The sequence below is a fragment of the Nannobrachium achirus genome, assembly GCF_963921795.1.
Source record: "Nannobrachium achirus genome assembly, chromosome: 23".
NCBI lineage: Eukaryota > Metazoa > Chordata > Actinopteri > Myctophiformes > Myctophidae > Nannobrachium > Nannobrachium achirus.
The window spans coordinates 32637717-32664022 of NC_137830.1; the positions used below are offsets into that span (position 1 = coordinate 32637717).

General features: G+C 41.7%; 2 protein-coding genes across 2 annotated transcripts in view; one reads left to right on the plus strand and one right to left on the minus strand.

Moving 5' to 3' along the window:
* The window catches only part of st8sia1 (ST8 alpha-N-acetyl-neuraminide alpha-2,8-sialyltransferase 1), a gene marked incomplete at both ends in the record, with an annotated part of 31669 nt that extends 29064 nt beyond the window's left edge, over positions 1–2605 (minus strand). The window contains one exon of the mRNA XM_080754339.1: positions 2427–2605. Within this exon, the coding sequence (XP_080610465.1) occupies positions 2427–2605 (179 nt within the window). The remainder of the gene's footprint in view (positions 1–2426) is intronic.
* On the plus strand, positions 2604–20562 carry LOC308308884 (troponin I, slow skeletal muscle-like; the record flags this gene model as incomplete). The annotated part of the gene is made up of 7 exons (XM_080754340.1): positions 2604–2625; positions 3199–3377; positions 16685–16726; positions 17148–17279; positions 18022–18111; positions 19798–19980; positions 20476–20562. The coding sequence occupies 7 exons, from the start codon at positions 2604–2606 to the stop codon at positions 20560–20562; spliced, it is 735 nt and encodes a 244-aa protein (XP_080610466.1).
* Positions 20563–26306: the final 5744 nt, after the last annotated feature.

The following is a 26306-nucleotide window of genomic DNA, read 5'->3' on the forward strand; positions in this document are numbered from 1 at the left end:
CCACAGATAATGCTACAGTAAATTCTCGCGGAAACAGATGGATAGCAAGGGTTCCCAAACGTTTCAAGCCGCACGACCACACAAAAACAATCATATTTCAACTTGGGGACCCCCCCCCCACCCTGACAAGCACTTTGACTCATTGTGAATGTTTATCTGAGCTTGCAGATCGACTATTTACACAATGTGTTTCTCTTTTTGACAATTTGGTAAATGTGTTTATTTCTCTTAAAAGTCATTCAATTGTGACTTTAGATACAGTATGTGCAGATACCCTGTATAGTGTATACACTTATACTGTATGTTGGTTTGTTTACTGTTGATTGGGTTCAGTTCACCCAATCAGCATCATACTTGGATGGTGTATTGTTAAGGACCCACGGTAGTGCACAGTCGAGTGTTGAGTTGGTCGGATGAGCAGTTTTCCCAGAACCAGCCTGCTCTGAAGAGGGCCTTGCTGATCTTGCAAAACCGCTCAACCGACTGACTTCACACTTGGCAGGTGTGTTGCTGAGGACCCAAGCAGTCTCAGTGTGAGGCGGAACTGACGAAACCGGCCAAACCGGCATTCATTCTTCACTAGACGTAATGAATCTCTATCTATGTAATTCCAGGAATATATGTCTGTACTCTGCCCTTTGTCTATCTGAAGAATCCAATCAACTTCAAACTTGCCGGTTGGACTGCCGAGGACCTATAGGAGTGCAGTGTCGAGTGTGAAGCTGATCGGACTAGCGGTTCTCCAGAACCGCCCTGCTCCGAGCGGCCACAGTGTCGTGAAAGGCTTGTGTGCTAGCACAATTAACCAGTCTTACACAAGGATGCAATTCTCCTCCATGTCGACTACCTCCGCATTCTATAGCCATACCTTTTATACGGAACAGTGAGGCTGCAGAATACCTGCGCAACATTCCCCCTTGAACAGGCTATGTGACAGGGGCTACCTAGTGTGACGCGGCAGGGTCATGACGCTTTGTACACAAGGCACGAGGACCCTTGTGATCTCTCTGTCCGCCATCGATGGAACAAACCTCTCAATCTAGGCCACATGGGGCTACCAGAGATGTTCTAATTTTTTCCCGTAAACGAATGCCCTTCTTGATCACACTACAGCGTCACACAAAAAGCATCAAAAGTAGCAGATCTGCAAGCTCAAATCACATAGATCTGCTACTTTTGAATTTGAATCCTGAAAAGTAACAGTTTTGGACATATTTTGGTTTTCAACCGACAAGAGATAACACGTACAGTATGGAGGCAGGGGCATCACAAGGGGGGGAGTGGGACTGAGATACCAGGGCCCAAGGTGGAGGGGCCTTAATTATTTTATAGCTATTTAGCTATTGATAAATAGCAGATATACAAGCTCACAGTGCGGCACCGAGTGCTGCGCTGCGAGCTTGTAGATCTGCTATTTTTTTGAAAAGTCGTGAAAATGTGTGCAAATCTTTGAATATATGTATTTTTAAGCAAACATTTACTCAATTTCTGCATCTGGAACTACATATTTTGAGATGGGGTCCATGGCCAAATATATATCATTTTGAGGGTCCTTCACATGAAAATGTTTGAGCACCACTGACATAGAAACAGGTTTTTTCAAAGAACCTTAGACCGATTTGAAATATTCAAAGATTTTCACGATTTTTCAAAAATAGGAGATCTACAAGCTCGCAAGCTCGCTGTGAGCTTGTATATCTGCTATTTTTCAAAAGTTAAAGCACAGGGGCCCCACAGTGAATCCTTGTACCCAGGGCCCAGAATTTGTTGCTACACTGTATGTAGGCATCTACATGGATGATGCACAGCAGCTTTGCTTGCATTTGATGAGCAGATTGAGCACAGTCAGCAACCAAAAGCACCTCAACACTCTCAGACGCTGGCTACGATGCTGGCACTCTTAGTATTTCGCATCACTCCTCTGATTCCCGGAAAGCCGGAAAGCTGGCATGGTAGCCTATGTAGAAGCACACATGGGGTCGGCATTTTGCCGGCTTTGTTTGTTTCTGCGTAAAACAGCAGCAAAGCTAACACAATGACAGATCTTTAATAGCAATATATGCCTGTATATTAAAATGGGATACTGGCTGTAACAGACCCCTGCTCTGTTACAGTGTCATCAACCAAGGCCTGTATGTATGTGTCATCATTAAACAATAACAATAATATAGACCTAATCACTTAGTTAATTGCATATCATTTTGGGGCCCAATTTAATGGTTTAACTTTCTGGTCTAAAGCCACTAGAACATAATTGCATTGGCAACATACCAGAAAGTTATAGACCTACCATTAAATTGGGCCCCACATGATATGCAATTAACTAAGTGATTAGGTCCCAATAGGCATTAGGTCAATAAATTCACTGTAGCCCACACTGTGGTGTATTGTTCTTTAGTTTTTTGTTGTTCTGCACACACACTCACCTGTATACATCAATGCCAGTCTGGTTCCTCTGCCACACCGGACCCTGCCTCAGCACCTCGTCCACGATCTCCTTGTCGCTGGGGATCCTGTAGCCTGGGAACACGTAGAACCAGCACAGCACCAGGACGCACAGCGCGGCCCACACCGACAGCTTGTTCCTGCAGCATCGCACCAACATGGTTTCTATATCGGCGCGTTGTGAGTGTGTGTCTCCAAAAAAACTCAGCGCCAAAAAACACTCATTCAAACTCAAACTGATGGCAAATAAAAGCTCACGGCTTCTTCTGTCTGCTGCGCGTCTAAATCGGCATCCTTTCTCATCCCAGACAGAACGGGTGGAGGAGGAGGAGGAGGACGAGTGGGTGTTGTTGTATTTTCAAGCATCGATCCCCTCTCCACCCAGCCACCAAGCCCCTCTTCATGTGGGAACTGGATGGAATTTCCCTGTTCTTCTGGCTGCAGAAAAACGGGAGGGATTGGGAAAGGTTCAGCCTGTCCTTTTTTTTGCAGCGACGCTCTGTCTAGTCTAGATCAGTGGGACGCGATCATTTAGGGCTGTTGGAATTTGGAATCCGCCTGGCCTCTCTCCTCGCCTCCTCCTCGATGCATCACAGCGATGTTTCGCCGTCGCAGTGGACGAGCAGCACCAAGTCGCCGCCGTTATTATTGTGAGAGATGATGATGATGATGATGATGATGATGTTGATGATGATGATGATCTGGGCCCGGTCCCCCTCTGCAGCGGCATCCCCATTCGCTTCCCGAAAACAGGGGTCTCGATCGTCGCCGCCTCGACTAGTGTGGTGCTCCGTGCCCAGGCCAGTCCCACTACCCTACCGTCCGACCCAGTTATCCCTCCTCCTCTTCTTCTGTCTCCTCTCCTGTCCTCTGAGTCCCCTCTGTCTCTGCTGCTTGTCCTGCGGGTTGCAGGGGGCCCGCTGTGCTGTGCTGTGAGTGTGCAAGTGCACCGGGTCCAATCCATTCAATCCAAATAGCAGCTCGATCTTCTCCTCCCCCTCTGTCCTCCCTCCCAACAGACTTTCACCCTCCCCTCCCTTCTCTGTCTCTCTCACACACAGTGCAGGGGCGTCACAAGAGGGGGGGAAAGTGGGACTGAGTTACTAGGGCCCAAGGTGGAGGGGGCCTTAATTACGTTAGCTATTGAAAAATAGCAGATATCGAGCTTGTAGATCAGATCAGCTATTTTAGAAAAGTTGTGAACATGTGTGCAAATCTTTGAATATAGGCCTATATATTTTTAAGCGAACATTTGAACTCAAATTTTGCTTTTGGGGGGTCCTTCCCTGGAACTAAATATTTTGAGATGGGGGTCCATGACCAGATACATATCATTTTGGGGTCCTGCATGAAAAAGTTTGAGCATCAGAACCACTGACATAGAAACATAGTTTAAAAAAAGAAGGATTTGAAATATTCAAAGACTTCACAAATGTTCACGATTTTTCAAAAATCTACAAGCTCGCAGCGCGCCTGAGCGTGGCACTCGGTACCGCGCTGTGAGCTTGTATATCTGCTATTTTTCAATAGTTAAAGCACAAAATGTGAGTGAATACTTGTACCCAGGGCCCAGAATTTGGTATGACACCCCTGACACAGTGAGACAAAGTGCTTTTTGTGCTACTGTAGCTTAGCGGCGCCCCGTTGAGATGCAGCGCAAACATGGCGCGCTGCTGTCCTCTACTGGACTTTTTTGGTGTTGTTGAATGAAATGCTTTTTGTCTCCGCCAGGCCGAAAGGCTTTCCCGAGACGATAAGCCCCTTTTCCACTTGACATTGCCCAACACCACACCACTCCACACCGCCCACTTGTGCCAGGTTTTCCACTACAAGGACCCCTGGGTAGAGTGGTGTGAAAGCGGTAAGCCTACTAAACCTGGTACTAATCCAATCTAGAGTAGGCCTGAGCGAGGACAAACACTACGGTTGTAATACATGATAATAGATTATATTGTGTTATAACCACACTATTATAATCTATTATAGTGTATTATAATTATCATAGTAATACATTCATACTTTATAGTGTATCATAATCACAATTATAAACCTATAAACCATTCTAGTGTATTATAATTTAGGATAGTTTTTGTGAAATTGTTCACACACATTCCCACTAGGCAGAGGAAGAAATGCCACTTTAAAAAATGTCAAATCAGCCTAATGGTGGCGGTTTAACAGGCGATTTGTGTTTTTACCTATAATTCCTATTTCATATATCCTAATTAACATTGGCTTCCAAAGTTTGCAGGATTGGACCGCTTTGAACAAAATGCCTCAAATCACAAACACAGTGTGTGATTTCCGTGAAATTTTGCATGCATATTCCCGAGCTACAAATGCTACCCTTTTCACATTGGCCTGTTATAGCACCACCAGCAGGTTGACTTTTGCAAAACACACTTTTGGAACAAAATGCCTCATATTATGAATGCAGCGTCCGATTGCCCTGAAAGGCCCTATAAGACATGGCACCCTTTTCACATTGGCCTATTATAGCGCCACCAGGAGGCCACAATAACCTACCTGACCTGGCGGAGACCAGTGCTCTGCTTCTAGTTTATGTTCAGTCCAGCAGTCAATTTGGGTAGGCCTCTATCTACAGTAGTTTTGAATGCTAGACATTTTCTTCATTTATAGGCCAATATAGTAATTCAAATAGTCTACTAGCAATACAGTGTAGGCTACATCTAGATAGCCTGGAACCAGACCAATCTGCCTGGGCAAAAAAGGAAAAAAAAAGAAAAAAAAAAGAATGCCCTTGGCGAATATGGAGCTTTCTCCACTCCTGTCATCTCCATTCTGCTGCGTAGGGTCACCTTTTCAAAACTTCTAATTTTAAGTAAATTACACATATGAAAAATAAACTGAATTGTTCGTTTAAATATGGACCAGTAGCCTATTTAAATGTCAGAAGTTGTAAGTTATCTATACCTTTAGAAATACTGTAGCCTAGATAGCCTCCCTGCTTTTCCCAAAATTGACCACAGGGTGGAGACAGAATGTCCCAAATAAGTTAATTTCCAGTTGTCATATCAATGGTCTTAATAACTAGATAGAAAGGACAGAGTTTCAACCTGGCGCGATGGAGCCTCTATTTGGGGCATGTCATTTATAAGCGGAAAATGTCAATTCATTAAAAACAATCGTATTTAATTTAATTTATCTAAAATAGCTAAAAAATAATTGTCAAGCGTCTACATGCACAATTGGCCCGTGTTCAGGGGGGCGGGGGGTGGCTGTCAGCAGGGAGTGTTGGGCGGGAGGAGTAGGACGAAGTTACGTCCTCCCGGTGGGGGCTCCTCACTGGTAGGTGGGTCAGTTGGATACAACAGCAGTGACAACACAGAAATATGGAGGGACAGCAGCTTCTTCGAACTGGAAATGTGTATGGGGAGGATTGGCATAATGACTACTAAATTGAGGTGAAAAATAGGTAAAAATAAAATAAAAAAAATAGCACATCGACAATGTATCGCGCGACACTTTGTTGTACAACAAAGTCTATATAGGGCCACCCAGGTGGAAGACCGCATTGCCGCATGTCTGGCCGACATCTCACTGTAGTGTGGATGTCATGTCAGCCCACCACCTCAAGCTGACGGAGCTTCTCTTCTTCCCAGCTTAGTCTTGACCCATGCAAGATCTAACTATTTCCATTAACGCACTGGTGACTTCGGTTCCAAGTAAACTGCTAAAAACCTTGGTGTGGTCCTGGACAGCCAGCTATCATTCAAGGCACACATTGCATCAGTCACCCGGTCCTGTAGGTTCACACTCTATATCATCCGTAAAATCAGACCCTTCCTCACCCAGGAGTCAGCCCAGCTCCTCATCCAGACATCAGTCATATCAAAACTGGACTAACACTCTCCTCACTACCCTCCCGGCATGTGCTCTTAATCCTCTCCAACTCACGTGTCTCCTCTTCTCCACTCCCTCCACTGGCTCCCGATTGTGACCCGCACAGAATACAAAACGCTAATGGCCTTTAAAGCAGCCATGGTATGGCACCTCCATTCCTCCAAAGCCTGATTAACCCCTACAACCCCACCTGTTCACTTAGATCAGATAAGACAGGAATGCTGACAGAACTCTCGCTAAAAAACCCAGGACAAAAATCCACTCTTCCTAGACAATTCGCTCTCCCGGCCCCCAAACTGTGGAATAAACTGGGCTGCAGCGCTTAAAATGACTGACTCTCTCCTCTCACCTAAGCCCATAGCACTTACCATAGCACTCGCCTACCCTCAATGACCATACATGAAAGCTAGATAAAATTCCTAAGTTTTATATAAAGGTTTTTATTGACTTTACTAGGTGCTTGGTCTACCTACGTTATTTTTCTAGATTGATATTTCTATGCAACTGATGTAATGATGTTGATGTATTGATGTATTCCCTTGCTTATTGTACTGATGTATTGGTAATATTGTAAGTCGCTCTGGATTAAGAGTGTCTGCTAAATGCCTAAACTATAAACTGTAAACTGTATGCCCATATATGGAGATCCCTGATGTCATCAATATTAAGCCCATAACACCAGCTTGGAATGCCCATAAATGGACAAATTGTATGAGTCTCATGCGTCTGTGTCTATAACATGAGACTATGATGTCAGACGTTAGTCATATCCATATTTGGGAAAGTATTTTGTCCACATTTTGTCCAACTCGAATCACACATGAATGAATTCCGCCCTGTGCGAATTCTGTCCTGCTGTCACGGTCCGCTCCTCAGGACTGTGGACTTGTGTGACAGCGTTATTTAGTTTTGGACTTTTACCTGGTATTCCTATTTTGTATTCTTGTTCTGTATTTAGTCTTTATGTACACTGCTGTGCCTTGTGGTTTTTGTATCTTATTTTGTAGTCTTTGTGTTCCTGTTTCCTAGTTGCAGTTTGAGTTTGACTTTACACCAGTGTACCTTTAATTTTGCTCCCAGTGTTTCCTGTCTGCCTCATTTTTACGTTTCCTGCCTTGTCTCACCTCCCTGTATTAGTGTAACCCTAGTCACCTGTGTCCTGTTTGCCTCTTAGCCTATCCCAGTGTTGATTGTATGTTTGGGTTCACCTGTATCTAGTTAGTCCTTGTCTATTTATATGCCCCAGTGTGTTCACTTTCCTTGTCAGATTGTAACTCCATGTCAGTGTTTTCTGTGCTGTGATTTGGCTGCAAGCCATTCTGCATTATAAGTCCTTGCTTTGCCTGCCCCATTCTATAGGGAAGTTTAAGTTGGAGATAAACCACCTGAATTGAGATCCTTGCCTGTTGTGTCATACTGCATTTGGGTCCTCTGCATGACCTTGCCCTTAGGCATCTTACTGGTAGTAGGGTCAATGACTCGTCCCAAGTCATTTCGTCTGGGTCTTTCTTGCCCGCCATGATTTTACTCGGTCTTGACTATGTCTCGGACTAAGGGACTCGGGACTCACGAATCCACTCGAGTCAAGAGTCAAGACAATGCAATGAAATAATGGTATTATACCCATATTATGACTGAGTAGCCCATTCACATTAACATTATAAGAGAGCTGTCTGTCGCTTTTCATTGATGAATTACTAGATGATGTAATTCATAGTCTGGAAAATGTGTCAAAAATCACAAATAATAGCAGGAACTATAAACTTTTCAAGATGTTAAATTATGTCCTGAGAACCCCATGACGTTATACATAGACATACATCTTTTATCTGGTCTCGGTCTCGACTTGGTCTCGACCCCCTCCCTGTCTCGGACTCGGCCCCTTTTTAACTTGTCTTGACTTGGACTCGCTTTAGGTGGAATCGACTACAACACTATTATTAGCAACTACAAATATTTACAGGCGACTTTACAGAAAAACAAGCCCCAACGTCGCTTATAATAAGCAGATCTGGCACACTGACTGCAGCATGTAGAAGAAGGTCATGAGCACATGGTATAAGCATGTCAGTCTCATGGGCCCAGCTTTGGAGGAGGTCAAGGTCAGGAGCATAGACAGTAGCAGTGGCCCCCGCCCCCACAGGAGGACTGAAGACAAAATGTCAGCTGCTCTGTGTGAAACCGTTGCACTAAGAATATGAGAACCATCAACAATACACAGACTAGAGAGAGGTGCCATGCATGCCTGCAATGCGTGTGTGAAAATCTATATCCAAGCCAAAGTTTGCAGGAGGGGAGGGTTGTGGTTTTTGTGTATGGAGTGTAAAGTTAGTAGAAAAGCGGATTGATTGATTGAATACTTTATTCGTCAGAAATGTAAACAGCACATGATACAGTCAGACGAGGCTAAAAGGATAACACAAAAAAATGTGTTTACCTTGTGGTCCTTTGTATTCAATTCATAAACATAGCATAAATATAATAACACAATAATACATGTCATCAACAAATACGAAAGAAACACTATTATGTACCAAGGAAAAAAGGGAAAAACAAATGACACCTCCTTTCTATGGGAAAAGAGATATGACACCTTGGCTATATGGTGCGAGAGACAAGACGTTTACCGTACAGTATCTTTTCTGAACAAGTTGGTGATATTCTTATATTTTACAAGCGTTTTAGACTTCTACCTCCTGTCTCCCAAGCTTTGGACTGGGCCCCTTAAGGGATAAGCCCCTTGAGATGCATCATCTCTTTTTTCGAGGGGGTCCTCGTATCCTTGTGTCTTGTACCTCACCCCCCTAGCACACTCCTCTCTCCTGGTATCACTTTGTGTCGTGTACTGTATTGTTTTGCTCCACCACAAATGTTTAGACAGATGCTGCATGGTATCCTAGTTTACTCTTCTGCACTTGTGTTTCATTGCATTCTATATCCACATGACATACTGTACAGGCAGCCCTGAGGGAACCCAGTTCAACTCATAAAGTTTGTCTAAGTATAGAGAGAAGGTGTATGTGGTTAATTGTTTTCTTTGCACTACAGATCTATTTAAGTGACCATTTACCCTGTCATTATAGTTGACTGGTGTTTGTGTCATTTACGTCGCTCTGGATGAGAGCGTTTGATAAATGCCTAAATCGTTATTGTTCAGCAATGGTCACAAGTAAAATCACGCGTTGAAGTGCATTGCTGCGTATGCAGGGGATTTCAGCTTCATTTTACAGTATCTCGATGTCGGGTAGAAACCTCAATATGTCCGAAACTGTTACTTATCAGGATTCAAATTCAAAAACAGCAAAAGTAGCAGATCATCGACAAGCTCAACACGTGACACTTTGCGCTGCGTTTTCGAGCTTGTGGATCTGCTAAGTTTTTTAATGCTTCTGTGTGACGCCGTAGGATGATCAAGTCATCGTTCATTTACGAAAAAACAGAGAGATAGGAGGTTTCTGCCCGACAGCAACGATATATAAACTAAATCATGTGTTGAACTAAGTGTGAACACCTCCTAATGGCTTGGACTGTAGGGTTACCACCAGATAATTGACCCAGAGGCGTGAACCATGCAACTTCGACTTGTGTACGATGCGTTAAGACCACTGACATCCCAGGGTGAGCACAGTGTTGCCAGATTGTCTGAGAAGCAAGCAACCAAGGTCTATGAAAACATAGACTAGGCCACATGCGCTCTTTAAACCTATATGCATCGGCTATTTGAAAAGAGCAGCTCTACAAGCTAACATCGCAACACGTTGTGAGCTTGTAGACCCGCTATTTTCAAACAAATCTTGGACACAAAAGATTTTTAGGGTTCTTGACATGAAAATGTTTGAGAACCACTGATTTAAACAACATTTAGAAAACAAGCCCAAATAAGCAACTACACTTTAGAAACAAGCCCAAAAAAACCACAACATTTTACAAGTCACTGTACAGGAAAACAAGCCCAAAGTCACCATAATAAATAAGCAGACATGGCAACACTGACAAGCGCGTCAAGGTGCCTGTGGCGTAAAGCATTGAGCTGTCAGCTACCTGTCAGCCAATGTAACGACAGCAGAAAGTGCATAACGGGCAGGTCTAGGATACCATCAGCCTGCGTTTGGGGGCTTGGGGGGCTGGGTCGCAGCAGAAATAGACACTCCACCTGCTGAGGATCAGTGAAGAAAGCACAACAGGACATTTTATGTGTCTCCAATGGTCTTTCACAAGTACAGTATTGTCTTTAAACAGTGGTCTTCAACAAGGAGTCCGGGATCACTAGGGGGTCCTCAGAGTTACTACAGTAACGTGTAATGTGATAGGATACTTTCTTTACATTAACCACTTGAACCCCAGCATCCCTATGCACTTTTGTTGGGTCACGTGTGGGTTGCTATACTTCCGTATGGGTTATGCCAATCAAGCTCTGCCCATTCTCCTCCAACTAATCAGCAGGTTGATTTCCTACATTACTTAAAGGGCCACTTCACCTCTGGGACAACCCTATCTTATTTTATTGTTGTTTGGGACACGATCAACACAATCCTGAGTTGTTTTTTGTGTTCAATCTGTTTTTTGAGATATTTTAGTATTTCAGCATGTACTAGTGATGATGCAAAATAACAGAGCTGGCCTGTGGGGCTTCAGCTGTAGCCATGCTTGTCCACGGCATGTGCGGTTTCCTGACAATGCCTCAACCAAAGTTGGCCTGTCGGGCTTCAGTTTTGGTAGTTTCATGATGCATCAGCACAGGTATGTTTTCTTAGTTGGTTTGTGTGCTGTGGCTTGGGGTGCCACTGCCCTCGGCTGGCTAGCTATAGGCTATAATACTGTAGTTCCCTGTTTCCCTTGGTGTGCCTCAGCACCAGTCCTTAAGTCCTTAGATACAATTTATATTTACTGAACACTGCATAACATTTTAACCTGTTGTCTCATTACCTGCTATTAAGTTATTGCCTTTTGTATAGGCCTCTCCCTGTGAATAAAACTGACTTTCAATGTGTATTGATCCACGTATCTGCCTTTTCATTGTACAACAGACCTTGTGGGGAGTCATTCATGTCTCAGGCGGTTTACTGTAGATTTAGAATCCTCAATACTATTTCCTAGGGTGCAATTCCCTAGGTGGCATTGTTGGCAACTTTTAAATTGATACTGCCATGTCACACATGCAAGGCACCAACTGCTCACCGGGAGCAACTAGAGGTTCTAAGTCTTGCTCTGCGACACTGAGTCTGGGGGAGCCTGGGATCTAACTGGGAACTCTTCTGGAACCCTCCGTGTTCTAAGACGGCAACTCTACCCCTGAGCCACTGCCGCTTTGAGTAAATGTTACTTTCCACCACTGTTTCTTCACAATATGCTATCACAAAGACGGAGGTGGTATTAATGGTTGGCAGTGGTGTTAACTGCCAGTACATCAAAGTACATTTAAATTTTTTAGGGTTATTATGGTAATTTTCTATACGTTTACTTCTATACTCCACTACATCCCAGAGGAAAATATTGTACTTTTACTCCAAGTGTATTTTGATGTCTGTACTTTTGTACTTTGCTTAAGTAAATGAACACAGGACTTCTACATTGTGGTATCGATTCTTGTACTGAAGTAAATAAATTGATGAGACTGACAGAGATTTTGTACCTTCAAAATTGTACTTGAGGACAATACAGTCTTGAGTAGGCTAAATGTTATTTCCACCAGTGTTTCTTTCTACACAGTAGTGTGTTATCACACAAAGACAGCCGAGGTGGTATTTCATGCTTGGCCTCCCGCCAGCACATTCTTGGGGCCCTGACACTGTCTGTCTGCTGTCCACTGTCATGTCCGCCACTCCTTATATAAACCCCTCTCTGTCTCCGGCATGCCTCGTTTGACTCGCTCTGCAGACATCCCAGACACCAGGTAACAACAATGAGACCTTTGGCATTGTCAGGGTTTTCCTTCATTTATTTGTCATTTCTTCTGATTGTGTATGTATTTTTGTTGTATTTGAATGTTTTATTTTGATTTTATTTTTTGGATTTGGTACAGGGATGTTTCACTTTCACAATGTTTTGGTTATTTTAATTTGTGAGCAGCCCAGGTCCCCTTCCTATACAAACCCATTGTAACTTCAAGCTCCATTTTTGAACTATGATAGATTCATCGATAACACATATGCTTGGTTATGGTGACTGACATTGTCCTTCTAATGTGTGAGGGAGCCATGTTTTTAAATTACATTTTTCATTAATGTTTTTCATTAAAAAAAGAAAAAAAAAAGGAAAAAAAATACATGACACATTGGAAGGACAATATCAGTTACCAGAACAAAGGATGGGTATTTTCAACTCATCTAGTTTAAAGTAGTTTATAGTTACAATGGGTTTGTATGGCAAGTGGGCGTGTCTGATAAAGATGAATATCAAATATTGAAATGCTGAATCAAGCAACTTAAAAACTGTCTGGTGGTGCTCACAAAAGCCTGAGTAGACGTTAAAATGACTCCAAATGTTTGAAAGTGAAATATCCCACTTGATAAATCCTTTATTTTACAAATTTGCATATCCATTCAATAGTGTGTGTGTGTTTCATTCATTATTCACTTGGTTGAGTTACAACAACGAGTGTTATATTTAGATGTTTTTCATTCTTTAGGTGTGACACACTGTCAGGATTGTGGCAGTCATGCTAACAGTTGTGGGTGACACTGTTGATCGGTCATGCATGCTGAGCTAAAAGCAGTGGTGGACAAAGCACTCAAAGTATAGACATTGCTGGTCAAATATAAAATAAGTCCATTGCTCTGTCTGAATTGTACTCGAGTTAAACTAGTACTGGCTTCTACACATAGGCCTACTTAAAGACAGCACTCTGCCCAGAATCATGTTTTTGAACTCTACTTTTCTCTAAAGCCTTAGTATGGATTGTTACCTCCAAAACTGGCCTGTAATGTACTGTAGGCCTACATGCTTATAAAATACTAAAGTATTAAAGTACAACTTACACAGTAGGCTACATTTTCTTTTTCTTTCTTTTTTAATCAATGCATCACTGTATTTTATTATTATTATTATTATTATTATTACCCTTATTATTAATTCACTAGAAGCTGGGCCGCCCTTCGGGCCAACTCGGAACAATGTAAATAGGGAATGAATGCCCCGCCCTTTAGGACCCGTTTTGACCATCTGTCTGCCTGTGTCCATTTATGCCCATATATGGAGATATCTGTATCTGTCTGTCTGTCTGTCGGCGTCCATTTTATGTCCATATATGGAGATCACTGCAGTTATAGTTCTGGGTCCATTTTATGCCCAGATATGGAGATATCTGTCTATCTGCGTCCATTTTATGCCCATATATGGAGTATCTGTCTGTGCCTCCAACTGTGTTGCAGACACAGTGCCGGTTCCCCCTTTAATGCAAACCTCACACCTGTTGTCATAGGACCCGTTTTGAACATCTGTTTGCCTGTGTCCATTTATGCCCATATATGGAGATATCTGTATCCGTCTGTCTGCGTCCATTTTATGCCCATATATGGAGATCTTTGACCATCTGTTTGCCTCTGTCCATTTATGTCCATATATGGAGATATCTGTATCTGTCTGTCTGCAATCCATTTTATGCCCATATATGGGGGCATTCATTTTATGCCCATATATGGAGAACGCGCGTGCCCGTGGGACGAACGGTTCTGGAGATACGCGGATTACATACATACATACACACTCACAGAGATTTTTTGTTGACTCATGTGGCGTACGTGATGTCAGAGCCTTTTATGAAGTGATGTCACAATGAGTCAGAGCTTTCGCCGATTTCCTCCGGAACAGCCTGATGTCAACAATCAACCCCGCATAAGGAGATTCCGAACGTTTCTCGCCGGTTCGGGAAAACCGCGCGTCGGGTCGGGTCGAGACCCGGCACTGCACTCCGTGCGGCGGCGGGGAACGCGCGTGCCGAATCTGAAGCCGGTGGGACGAACGGTTCTCGAGATACGCGGATTACAGACACGCAGAGACTTCTCGCATTTATAGATAGATAAGCTTCCAAAAATGAAAAACAAATGCTTGGTACAGATACTGTAATTTACTTAAACAGCGTAGTCAGGTAGACTAAAATGTACTTCTCTATTGTCCACCACTGGCTAAAAGCAATGTGATACTGAATCATCAAGAGAGTTACTTAATTGATAGCACAGTGTCCATTTAGTCAGGAACACTCACGTCTAAGTAGATTTAACCATTTATTGCGTAAATGGAATACAGTTAATCTTGGCGTTAATGGGCTCTGCGTTCGGAGATGTTCCCTGAATTTTGTGCAAGCTTTTCTGAGCATGCTAAGCAAAACCAGGGAACACTAAGCAATACATTGACATGTAACTTAGTCAAAATCACATTATTTGAGCATAACAACATTGACATTCACAAGTATTTGAGCCTAGCCAGACTGATCGTGCAAAGGTGGATGCTGGGGTGGAGGAGGCAGCTAGCAGCGAATGATTCCGAAGTTTCGGAACCAAGCATAGGTAGAGAAAGCAAGCCGTATTTAAAGGAGCCTTCCCTACTGATTGAGAGCTTTGATTGGAGTATGGCAGTCATGTGACATAATGACCAGCAGATATGATAATGAGGAATGAGAACTTAGCTGACTGACAGCTGACTACAGCTGGGCGAGACGACTCCTGTGTCCTGCATACACTAACGCGTCGCTTCAATGTGTTAATCCCTGCATGTCAGAGAATGCTATACACAGCAGCCCATGCTCCTGTGGTTGGATACATTACAGTTACGTTACAGTAACTGTAATGTATCCGGTCTAGGCGAAAACCACAAGCAGTGTCGCTTTGTTTTGGTTCCCCCTGTTTGTTTCCCCAATCCCTATTAAAATACTCGAGGAGCCTAGTGTAGTCTTGCAAGTCGCTACGAGTTGGACTAAAAGATGCATACCCAAACAAATTTCCAAAAGCAAAACTACGCTGCATCAAGGGGTTTATTAGGTAGGCCCTAAAAGTATGTCCTTTACCACAGGGGAATTATTTTGGGTTAAACTGTTTCCGGTTTGATAGTTCCGGCCAAAAGTGTAGTCCGTCTAGCCTATGACTACAACATGACATAGTGGTTTCCGCTCCCGACGGGAACAAACCCAGAAAAGTGAAGGGACCCTAGTAGGCTACGTCTGGAGTAAGTCAGTTACTCCACAAATAATAAAAAGTCAGGTTTACAATTGCCTATAAGTCAAAACACAAATTGCCCTATGTTGTTTAATCCTCTTAATATGTTATAACTGTGTTATTTGTATGTCAATAGCCATATATTGCTAATGTTAAACATCTCGTTTTCTTCATAACCATTTTCTAATTTGCTATTCTTGCAGGAGAGTGACAACCCCTCCAGGCCAATGAATCCCAATACAAACAAGGTGAGCCAGCTATATTCTTCAGAGATAATCACTGTTGCCAGGTCTGCTAATTATAAAGACTTGGGGCTGTTTTTTCTGGGACGTTGCTGGTAAATATTGGTCGTGGCAGGTTGCGTTTTTTTCTTTTTCTTTTTTTCTAAAGTGTACTGTAGTTGTTTATTTTGGCTTGTTTCCAAATGTTGTTTAAACCAATAGTTCTCAAACATTTTCTTGTGAAGGACCCCCAAATTAGTATATATTTTCCGTAGACGACCCCATCTGAAATATTTTGAGCCCGGGACCCCCTTCCCTCGTACCAGGTTTTTTTTAAATAGCAAATCTACAAGCTCACAACGCAATGCATCGTGACGCGTTGTGAGCTTGTAGATCTGCTATTTTCAAATCGCCAATGTACAGTATATAGGTTTAAAGTGCCCATGTGGCCAATATACAGTAGTCGCTTCTTTTGGCCTTGTTTTCATATAGACCTCATGCAGAATCTGGCAACACTGGTGCCAATCCCTCACACACATGATGGCATCAATGTGCTGAGCGTCTGTCATGCTGGGGGCAGCACTGTGACTGCCACTTGTTGCTTATCAGACCTGGTTGTTATCAGCTGGAGGGTCTAGCTATACCGTGGAGTGTTTCCCTCTTTGACTTCATCCTATTAATACAACCTTATCTCTAGTTGTGGCCGGTCTGGGAGATAGAGCATATGGCTTTGGGATGAACCACTCGAGAGCCTTCTTGCATAGTTCTCCATACATGTTCAAGAATCAAGAAGCCTTGTTGTCCTGTATTGCAAGCGATGTGGAAAATAGTTTGGCTTGTATTATGAGTTAAAGGAAGATGAAGAAAGAAAGAAAAATGCCATAACCATGACATCGTAATGTCTTCCATTATAAAATTAAAGTTAAATATTTCTAATATAAAGTATTGCTGAATATATACAGTAAAATGATAATGTATTTAATCTGCTTTTCTTTTCCCCCACAGCCAAAGTCGAAGATCTCGGCTTCGCGCAAGCTCTCCCTCAAAGTGAGTCACACATTCTAGGACTGCATTTATCTTTAAATTGGTGGGTATTGATAGATCTAAAACTGTGCCTGTGTGAAGCCAGTTGTCTATAAACCAGTGGCTTTCAAATGTTGTATGCCAAAGACCACACCAACGGGCAAGTCAAAAGCTCAGGCCACATCTGTATTCAGAGTCAGCGGGGCTTTAACAGCTGTGGCACATGGCAACACAGAGTTATGGGGAGAATGAATTGGCATAACCACTGATTGTTTTTGTAATTATTATTATACATTTTTAAGTAAGGTGGTAAGGTGATGTACACCTGATGGATAACCAAAAGGAGAGGCAAGTGTTAGTAAGTTGAGTTGAAAACCAAACAAAAAGACAGAAGGTGGAGTCAGGTTGAGTTGAAAAGCATCCATGGTTTTTTCTTTCCCTCCAGATCCTACTGCTCACCAAAGCATGTGAGGATCTGGAACAAGAGAAGCAGGAGAAGGACGATGAGAAGGTTCAATACCTGGGAGAGAAGCTACCGCCTTTGCAGCTGTCTGGACTGTCCCAGGACGACCTATTGGTAACGAAGGTTCCCAACAGTTTCACCAAAATAATCATTTGAACCAACTGGGGACCCCCCCACCGGCCCATACAGACAAGCACTTGGAATTGTAGGCATTACATTTAGTTTGACTCGGTTCCACAGATAAATAATGTGCGAGGCAAAGTGAGCTTGTAGATTGGCTAGTATTTTCATGTTTGCCCCTTTCTTATGTAATATTTGACAATGCCAATTTGGTATTAAAAAGGTCTTAAAAAAAATGTACTTTAGAAATGTGTAGATATACCCTGTATACAGGGTACAGTATACTTTACTGTAGGTTGGTTTATTGTTGAGTGCAAAAACTATGTTGCACATTAAGCTAATCATCTGGGGATCCCCCTACAATAAGAAATTCGCAAACATTGGCCAAATTGTCAATTTATTACCTAAGAAAACATTTGAAATTAGACGATCTACAACCTCACAACGCCTCGCAATGCTTGTAGTTCGACTATTTTCACTATATTTATCTGTGGAACTACATTTTTAGTCAAACCAAATTGAATACTTCCACTCTATACAATTCCATGTGCTTGTTAGGGTGGGGGGTCCCCAGTTCAACTATGATTCTTTTAGGGGGTCACGGCCTGAAAAGTTTAGGAACCCTTGTTCTAAGCAATAAAGAAATAAGAGAAAAGTATTAGAAGTTAGTGAAAGAAACAACTCTTTTGGAAAGTACATTTTACGATGTCGTCACTCATCACGTTTCTCCCAACAGAATCTATGCAGGGAGCTTCATGCACAGATCGACTCAGTGGATGAGGAGAGATACGACAGTGAATCCAAAGTCAATAAACACAACAAAGATGTAAGAACGAGATGTTCTCCTCCGGGGGCCTGATGTGTGTTTATATTTGATCTCCATAAGATCAATCAACATTTTTAAACAGTCAACTTTCTTTGTAAGCTTCAAACAGCAAACATGGACCTGATGGGATATTAAAGTGATAGTTCACCTATTTTTGACATGAAGCTGTGTGAAATACTTGCCATTAAAATAGTGGTTACAAATGTATTAATTCATTATCAGAGTCCCGTGGTCAGAGTTCTGGTCAGTTTTAGATGAATATAAAGTAGTTCCGGTGATTTGGCAGGGGCTCATGGCCCAATCATTAAAAATAGATGAATCCACAAAACTAGCGTCATTTGTATTGTTGACCTATTTATACCAAATAGACCAACTTTCGTTCAACTTTGACCCCTCTGTCACATGGTACTATTTTTTGTGTCCAGTATCACTATGCCACTCCAACGTATTTCCCCAAAACAAGGTGCTTTGCAGTCAGCTGATCAGAACGAAACCTCGCTCTATATGGTAGAAATAGGCCAACAATACAAATGACGCTAGTTTTGTGGATTAATCTATTTTCAATGATTGGGCCACGCCAAATGGCCCCCACCCCATTGGAACTACTTAATATTCATCTAAAACTGACCAGAACTCTGACCACGGGACTCTGGTAATCAATTAATACATTTTAACCACTGTTTTAATGGCAAGTATTTCACACAGCTTTATGTCAAAAATAGGTGAACTATCACTTTAACTGCCCATGTGAACTCACAGAATGCGTGGTTAGTTAACCTCATACCATAATTGTGCCTATACTGTAAGCAGTGGTGTAAAGTAACTAAGTACTGTACTTAAGTACACAATACATATGAGTTATTTGTACTTTACTTGAGTATTTCCAATTTCCAATATTTTTACTTCTACTCCACTACATCTCAGATCCAAATATTGTGCTTTTACTCCACTACATTTATTTGAAAACTTTGGTTACTAGTTACTTACATAAACCACTTTAGCCCTATTTTATACCTAGGCTGTTTTAAAATAGCATTTTTTAAGTACATTTTTATGCCAATACTTTTATTCAAGTAGATTTCCGGACTTGTATTTGTAGCAGAGTACATCTATATTGCAGTATTAATACTTTTACTTAAGTAAAAAATGTGAGTACTTTTTCATCCACTGACTGTAAGTCATATTTGAAAGTTTTCTGAAAAGAAGAAACACTTTCTGCATAAGTCTCTTTGACTTATTGATGTGCCTTTATCTGCCTAACTACTCTTACACTGATTCACTGTGCATTATTTCCCATGTCCTCAGCCTCTTAGAATGTCCCAATCACTATCTGCCTTAAGTCATCTCTTTGACTTAGACAAACATACCGGTATGTGATTTTGGAATGGACAACAAGGCTTCTTTATTTGGAATCGAGAATTCTGATTGGCTAAGGTAGCAGAGTTAGGCTGATATTACAATTCGGGCAAAATATGACTTAAATATGCATATGAATTATGAATAATGCTATGAGGGTGACAAAATGTGGCTCAATTAAGCCCTTACTGTCCCCCGGATCACATTCCATACAGTAATGGTTGTCTTTTTCAAAGCGGACAGCACCAATGAACTGCATAAAATATTTTAATTCTATTAAAGGCTTATTGTGTTCTCACACTTGTCGCACTCTTGTATCTGTTTTGTCAGATCCACGAACTGAAGCTGAAGATACAGGACCTGGGAGGCAAGTTCAAGAAGCCCGCCCTGCGAAAGGTGAGGGTGTCTGCGGACGAGATGATGAGAGCTCTGCTGGGATCCAAACACAAGGGCTCCATGGACCTCCGAGCCAACCTCAAGTCTGTGAAGAAGGAAGACGTCAAACAAGACAAGGTATAAACGCTAGGGCCATCACGATTATGACATTTTACTTGATGATTAATTGTGGCACAAACAATTGCCCTGAGCAAACAGGCAGGTTCTATAACTTCTATTTGCAAGCAGGCAGGTTCTATTAGCTCAATGGTGTCAGCAAACGGGGTTCAAATCCAGGGTAAAAGAGGAAAGTTACATAGTACAGCTTTAATGGGATAAATGTAATCTTGACAATCAGGTCAAAATTTGTGTCAGATCCTGTGTCTAGGTGAGACATGACCTATTTGACATGTTTTCAATGTCTCAATAGAAGAGCAGGGAGACAAAATACAACCACCCCCCAATTGTATATGGAATATTGTATACAGATTAGACGTGCCGCTTTAACAATTTAACAATTGTATACAGAATATTAACATACAGATTAGACGTGCCGCTTTAACAATTTAATTGTGTTTATGGGGAACATTATGAATGAATGGGATTTAACTGTAACTCTGAACTCTCTCCTAGGATCTGACGACTGAGGTGGGCGACTGGCGTAAGAACGTGGAGGCCATGTCAGGAATGGAGGGACGTAAGAAGATGTTTGACGCATAATGTTTGACCCCTCCGGGCCTGAGATGAAGATGGGGGAACATGAAGGCTGTTACTGTTTCATGAACGTACAAAGTCTTTGTTATGTCTGCTACAGGGCATACCTGCAGCAGCCATTTTGTGGTTCCACAGGTAGAAAGCCCATTCATTATTCCCATAGAGATTTTCTGAATCATTTAAAGCCTGGAACCAAGACAACCAGGCTTCTGCTGAATCATGACCATGGTATTTATTAAACATATTATATAATATAATTCAATATTCAAATGTCTTCTTCTTCTTTTTTTTTTACACATAATTTATATAAAACCTTTCAGAAATCTTCATGAGGAAAATTAATGGGTTTGCTATGTGTGCCACCACAAAATGGCCGCCACCGCAAAGCTCTATTTCTCTGCAATGACAGTGAGTGTAATGTTCGTTGTTGAATTTTTATTAAGAAAGAAAATGTCCTGTTCTGATTTGTTATGATTACGTGTGTAGAATTTCAGAGAAATAAATAGACAGGTATGTATATTGTTCATTTGGTTGTGGCCTCGTTACCACATTGTGGCATATATAAGAGGAATGCACCATGATGGAGAAGAAAAGAAGAACATCTTGGGTTTTGATGGATGAAATAAAACAGATGCATAATAAGAACAGCTGCTGCCCAGGAAAAAAGTATCAATACTGCAATGTAGAAATACTCTGTTACTAGTAAAAGTCTGGAATTCAAAATGTACTTAAGTAAAAGTTCAGTATTGGTATCAAAATGTACTCAAAGTACTCATTATGCAGAACGTCCCCATTTCACAGGTTTTCAAATGTATAAAAATCATTCGAAAATATCAGATCTATCATCTACAAGCTCACAATGTGTATCAAGAACAAAAAACAAAAACTAAATACATATTCCTCACACTGTAGGCCACTAGGCCTAGTCACTAATTGAACGTTTGCCAAGCCAAGCTCTTAAAATCTCCAGACATGGTTTATGACATCATGACTGTAGAATCAATATATTGATGCTTATGGACAACACATGCCTTTATAGGTTTTTAGAAGATGGCAGATTATAGAACAAAACAACAAGAGGACAGACACACACACGCACGCTCGCTCGCACAGTTGTATCTGTATTTTTAGCTGTGTCTTTGGGTGGAGCGGCCCACTGGCATGGTTTTCATTCATGTGTCTTTATGCATGTCTGTGTGTGTGTGTGTGTATGTGTGTGTGTGTGTGTGTGTGTGTGTGTGTGTGTGTGTGTGTGTGTGTGTGTGTGTGTGTGTGTATGTGTGTGTGTGTGTGTGTGTGTGTGTGTGTGTGTGTGTGTGTGTGTGTGTGTGTGTGTGTGTGTGTGTGTGTGTGTGGAGGGTGTTGACAGTTTTATGTGAGTCAGAGGTTTTATTGAGAGTGGGAATGTGTTCTCCCAAGCCATTGTCTCTTCAGAGACTCCTGTAAAAGTGTGTGTGCGTGCGTGCGTGCGTGCGTGCGTGCGTGCGTGCGTGCGTGCGTGCGTGCAATGGTGGAAAAGGTACTCAATGTCTTTAATTAAGTAACAGTAGGCTACTGCAATGTAGATGAGTAAAAGGACAAAAGTATTGGCATTAACATGTACTTTTCAAAAGTTTTCCAATAATTGAAGTGGAGTAAAAGAAAGAAAGAAAGAAAGAAAGAAAGAAAGAAAGAAAGAAAGAAAGAAAGAAAGAAAGAAAGAAAAGAAAGAAAGAAAGAAAGAAGCGGAAGTGAGGACTGCAGCAGCTGACTGTGAAAATGGGAGAGCTCTGTAAAGGCCTTCTGTGCCATGAGGCAGCAACAGTATAGGTAACGGATAACTAGACAGTCAGGAACTCATGTCTGATGTCTGGTTTATTTTGACAGCCCATTTTGATTTAGTATTATTTTTCATAGTCTTTTGAATAAAATTCATCAGTCATATCTTTGTAATTTTTACAGATTTTGACATCTTTTCACACATTATCTTCTCTTCTGGTGGTCTGCAGCCAAATACATATCAATTTGGGTGTCCTTGACATGAAAAGGTTACTTTCTACCCTACACATGGTCTAATTTGCTGGTCCAATAGCAGTGCATTTTCAAAGCCACTTGGTGGCAGACAAGAGCTGGTTTATTCAACTACCACTACAAAACATGCATTGAATAGCCTACAATGAATAACATTGGACTCTGCAGAAGAACATTGAGTTTGATATTTTTCTATTTTTAACTAATATTTTACATATTAGATCATATTAGATCTCATCTATGTCAGGTGGAAACCTCATATTATGTCCAAAACTTACTTTTCAGGATTCAAGTATGTAAAATGGCTTTATTTAAAGATAAACAAAATAAACTGAAACATAACATGTCAGTGATGACCATCATTGTGTAAGCAGTGTGTATGTGCAGTGTAATGTAAACCAAAGCACAGGTTAACAAATATAATGGGAGAGAAAGAAGAGAGGCATGAATGAAGGCAGGTAAACATTTATACGCCTGCATGGGACCAGTGGTGGAAAGTAAGTATTTCCAGTTTTCAGTACTTTTACTTCTACTCCACTACATTTCCGAGGAAAATATATTACTCCACTACAATTATTTGACCAAAAACAGAGTCCGTAGGAGTCATGAGGAGTCCATAGGAGTCATGAGGAGTCCGTAGGAGTCAGGAGGAGTCAGTAGGAGTCAGGAGGAGTCAGTAGGAGTCAGGAGGAGTCAGTATGAGTCAGTAGGAGTCAGTAGGAGTCATGAGGAGTCAGTAGGAGTCATGAGAAGTCAGTAGGAGTCATGAGAAGTCAGTAGGAGTCATGAGAAGTCAGTAGGAGTCAGTAGGAGTCAGTAGGAGTCATGGGGAGTCAGTAGGAGTCAGTATAGTGAGGAGGAGCGCTTCCAAACTCCAATGCTTCATGCTGCTGTATGCTTTGCCACTCAGTCTATCCATGATGCTGATCTTGATTTGTACAGGGTATTTCAACATTGTTTTGTTACTTTTTGAGTAAAACATTTTCCACCCTGCCAATCAGCCCCAGCAGCAGCCACATTAGACAGAGTAGAAGAGGTTCAGTCTGTCACAGGCTGTGCAACGCAATAGTTTTGTAAAGAAACTTTGCTTTTAAAGAGCAAGGACTAATTAGACAAATGGATGCAATTATGACCATAATGGCGAATATCGATTGTAATCACATGATTAATTAGAGAAGGAGAGACACTGTGTGTGCGTGCGTGTCCTGTATACATACTGTACAGTACAAGTATCAGCAATTAGACAGTCACCCAATGTCAATGTGAATAGGAGAAAGAAAGATAGAGAAGAGAAAGAAGGGAGAACTAGAGGCCCGTCGTGCGTCATTCCAAAGCCATCACAGGCCTAAATGGTCTACATAACTCTGAGGACCCCTCAGAGTTACTACAGGGGGTCCTCCAAATCATTGTGTGAAGGATCTTAGTTAAGTATTTGTCCCCTGCTTGTATAGACTCCTCCATGTGACCCGGCCATGTATAGGACCAGACAAGTATGAGGAATTTCATACCCCAACACCTCACATATAACTGAATGTATGACATCCCAGAAAGGCTGGACCTTTTTACAACTCCACAATGTGTGAGTTATTGGGATCATTTTGGCCACAATTTCTCTGGCACATTTGAGTTTTAGTTTGTTTACTCTTGATTTGGGGTGTGATGAAATATCAAATTAGTTTTTTCCATGCAAATTCCCTCCATCCTATTGATTGGGTTGTTGCCTGATGTACTTGCCACATGTCATTCCACACCTCCTCTGGGATGTCTACACCCAACTCTTTTTCCCATTTGTTCTTAACATATACAGACTGCTGAGTCCCCTTTGGAAAGTGTGCAGATGTTTACCTTCTTTCTCTTGATCCTTGCCTAGCACTCTCCTCTGTCCTCTCTGAACAATTATTAAGTCAAACTATCATCTGACAGGGCATGTTCTGGTTCTTAAGATTGCACACAGACACACACACGCACGCACGCACGCACGCACGCACGCACGCACAATGAGGAGGTGATGTCATTTCGAAGTCACTGAAACATTCATCGCCTCTGGCTGGAAATGAATGGACACGAATAATAAATGATAATGAGTCATGCCTATAATCGATTTGACCGTATCCACTGGTCAAGGGCTAGGGTCAGCTCACTTCAACACAAATTTAACCTGCTGGCTAACTGATCATGCAATAAGGCGAAGGACATTGTTGCCATACACAGTAAAATCCTACAACTAATCAAAACATACTTATATGGACTTACAACAAGAAAAGCATTATCACAAATATGCATATCCAACCAACTCAACAGTGTGCAGATGTTTTACCATCTTTTTCTTGATCCTTGCCTTGATGTCACCTTGATTTTACTGTTAATGGTGACATTGTCGCCATACACAGTAACATCCTCTGTGTTAATTTATCCATTTGTAAGTCACAAGGTACACATGGAACCAAATTAACCTGTAAGAGGTAATTTGGTTCCATTCACACCATTTCTGACTGAGTGTACAATCTTATTCCATAAATAATAGCCTACAACAGCAATGTTGGGTGTAATACGAAATGTTCATAATGGTCTCTGTCGGGTGGAAACCTCCAAACTTGAAATTCAAAGACAGCGAAAGTAGCAGATCAACAAGCCTGAAAAGCGTCGCTTGTGGATCTTCGACTTTTGATGCTTTTGTGTGATGCTGCGGTAATGATCAGGTAGGATAGGGAGTTAATTTATGAAGGTTTCTGCACGACAGCAACGATATGTATTAAGGTTTGTGGTCCGACACAATAATTCATGGTCTGGTCATTGATCGCTTCCCCCGTATCTGATCGAAGGTGTTCTTATCGTGAGAATTCAGCTTGTGTAAATGTCTTGAAGGTGCTCTAATTAGGTAATTCAGCCACTGTGGTGTTGGGTTTGGAATGAAAACCCTGCGGGCCGTCCTTGGCACATCATTGAACGTAGTTCCGCTGCCCCGGCTCCTGAGAAAACCCTGTCTAATTACTTGTGGACTTCATTAGCACCAATTTAATTTAGCAACACTGTTATATTTGTTCACTGCAACTGCACACAAAGTCCATCCCCATTGTGGTCTAATAGTCTAATGTGTGAGCTAGTCTAATATGGACACTGCTTTTAGTTTATTTATTTTTTTGCTCGACCGTTTAGATAAGAAACAAGTCCAAGTCTCAAACCAGAATCGAACCGGAACTTCACAATTATGTGTCGCCACGCTATCCGATCTGCCACTAGTCTCTCGTGGCAGGACAACTATTCCTCAATCTCTGAATGCTATAGAGCCTTGGAAATAGCCTACACCTCCCGAAATCTGAGAACGGAAGCTCTCATCTTTTGTTATTTCCGTTCATGAAAATATATTTAAAAATATTTTTACATCTTCAAATTTCCATTTCTAATAAGCAGAATAAAGCTGTAATATGCTTTGATTATTTAGATTCGTATTTGCTGGGATAGAGAAAGGTTGATAATAAAGTTGATTTTCTCTTGATTTGTCTCTCTGAGAAAAGCCATTTTAGCAAGAACATTTTGGGAATATTGTGTGGCTTGTGTCGATTGGATCCAATTTTTAGCTCAGTTTACCTTGGGGCTAAAGAATGGTTCAGAAGAGTTCACTCTCCCATTGGAATGAATAGACTCCAAACTGCTTTTAATTTAAAATTGTAGTTACATAGGGCAATTATAATGTATTAAGGCATATAAAGGCTTATTGGCCAGGGATCCTTTTAAGACAA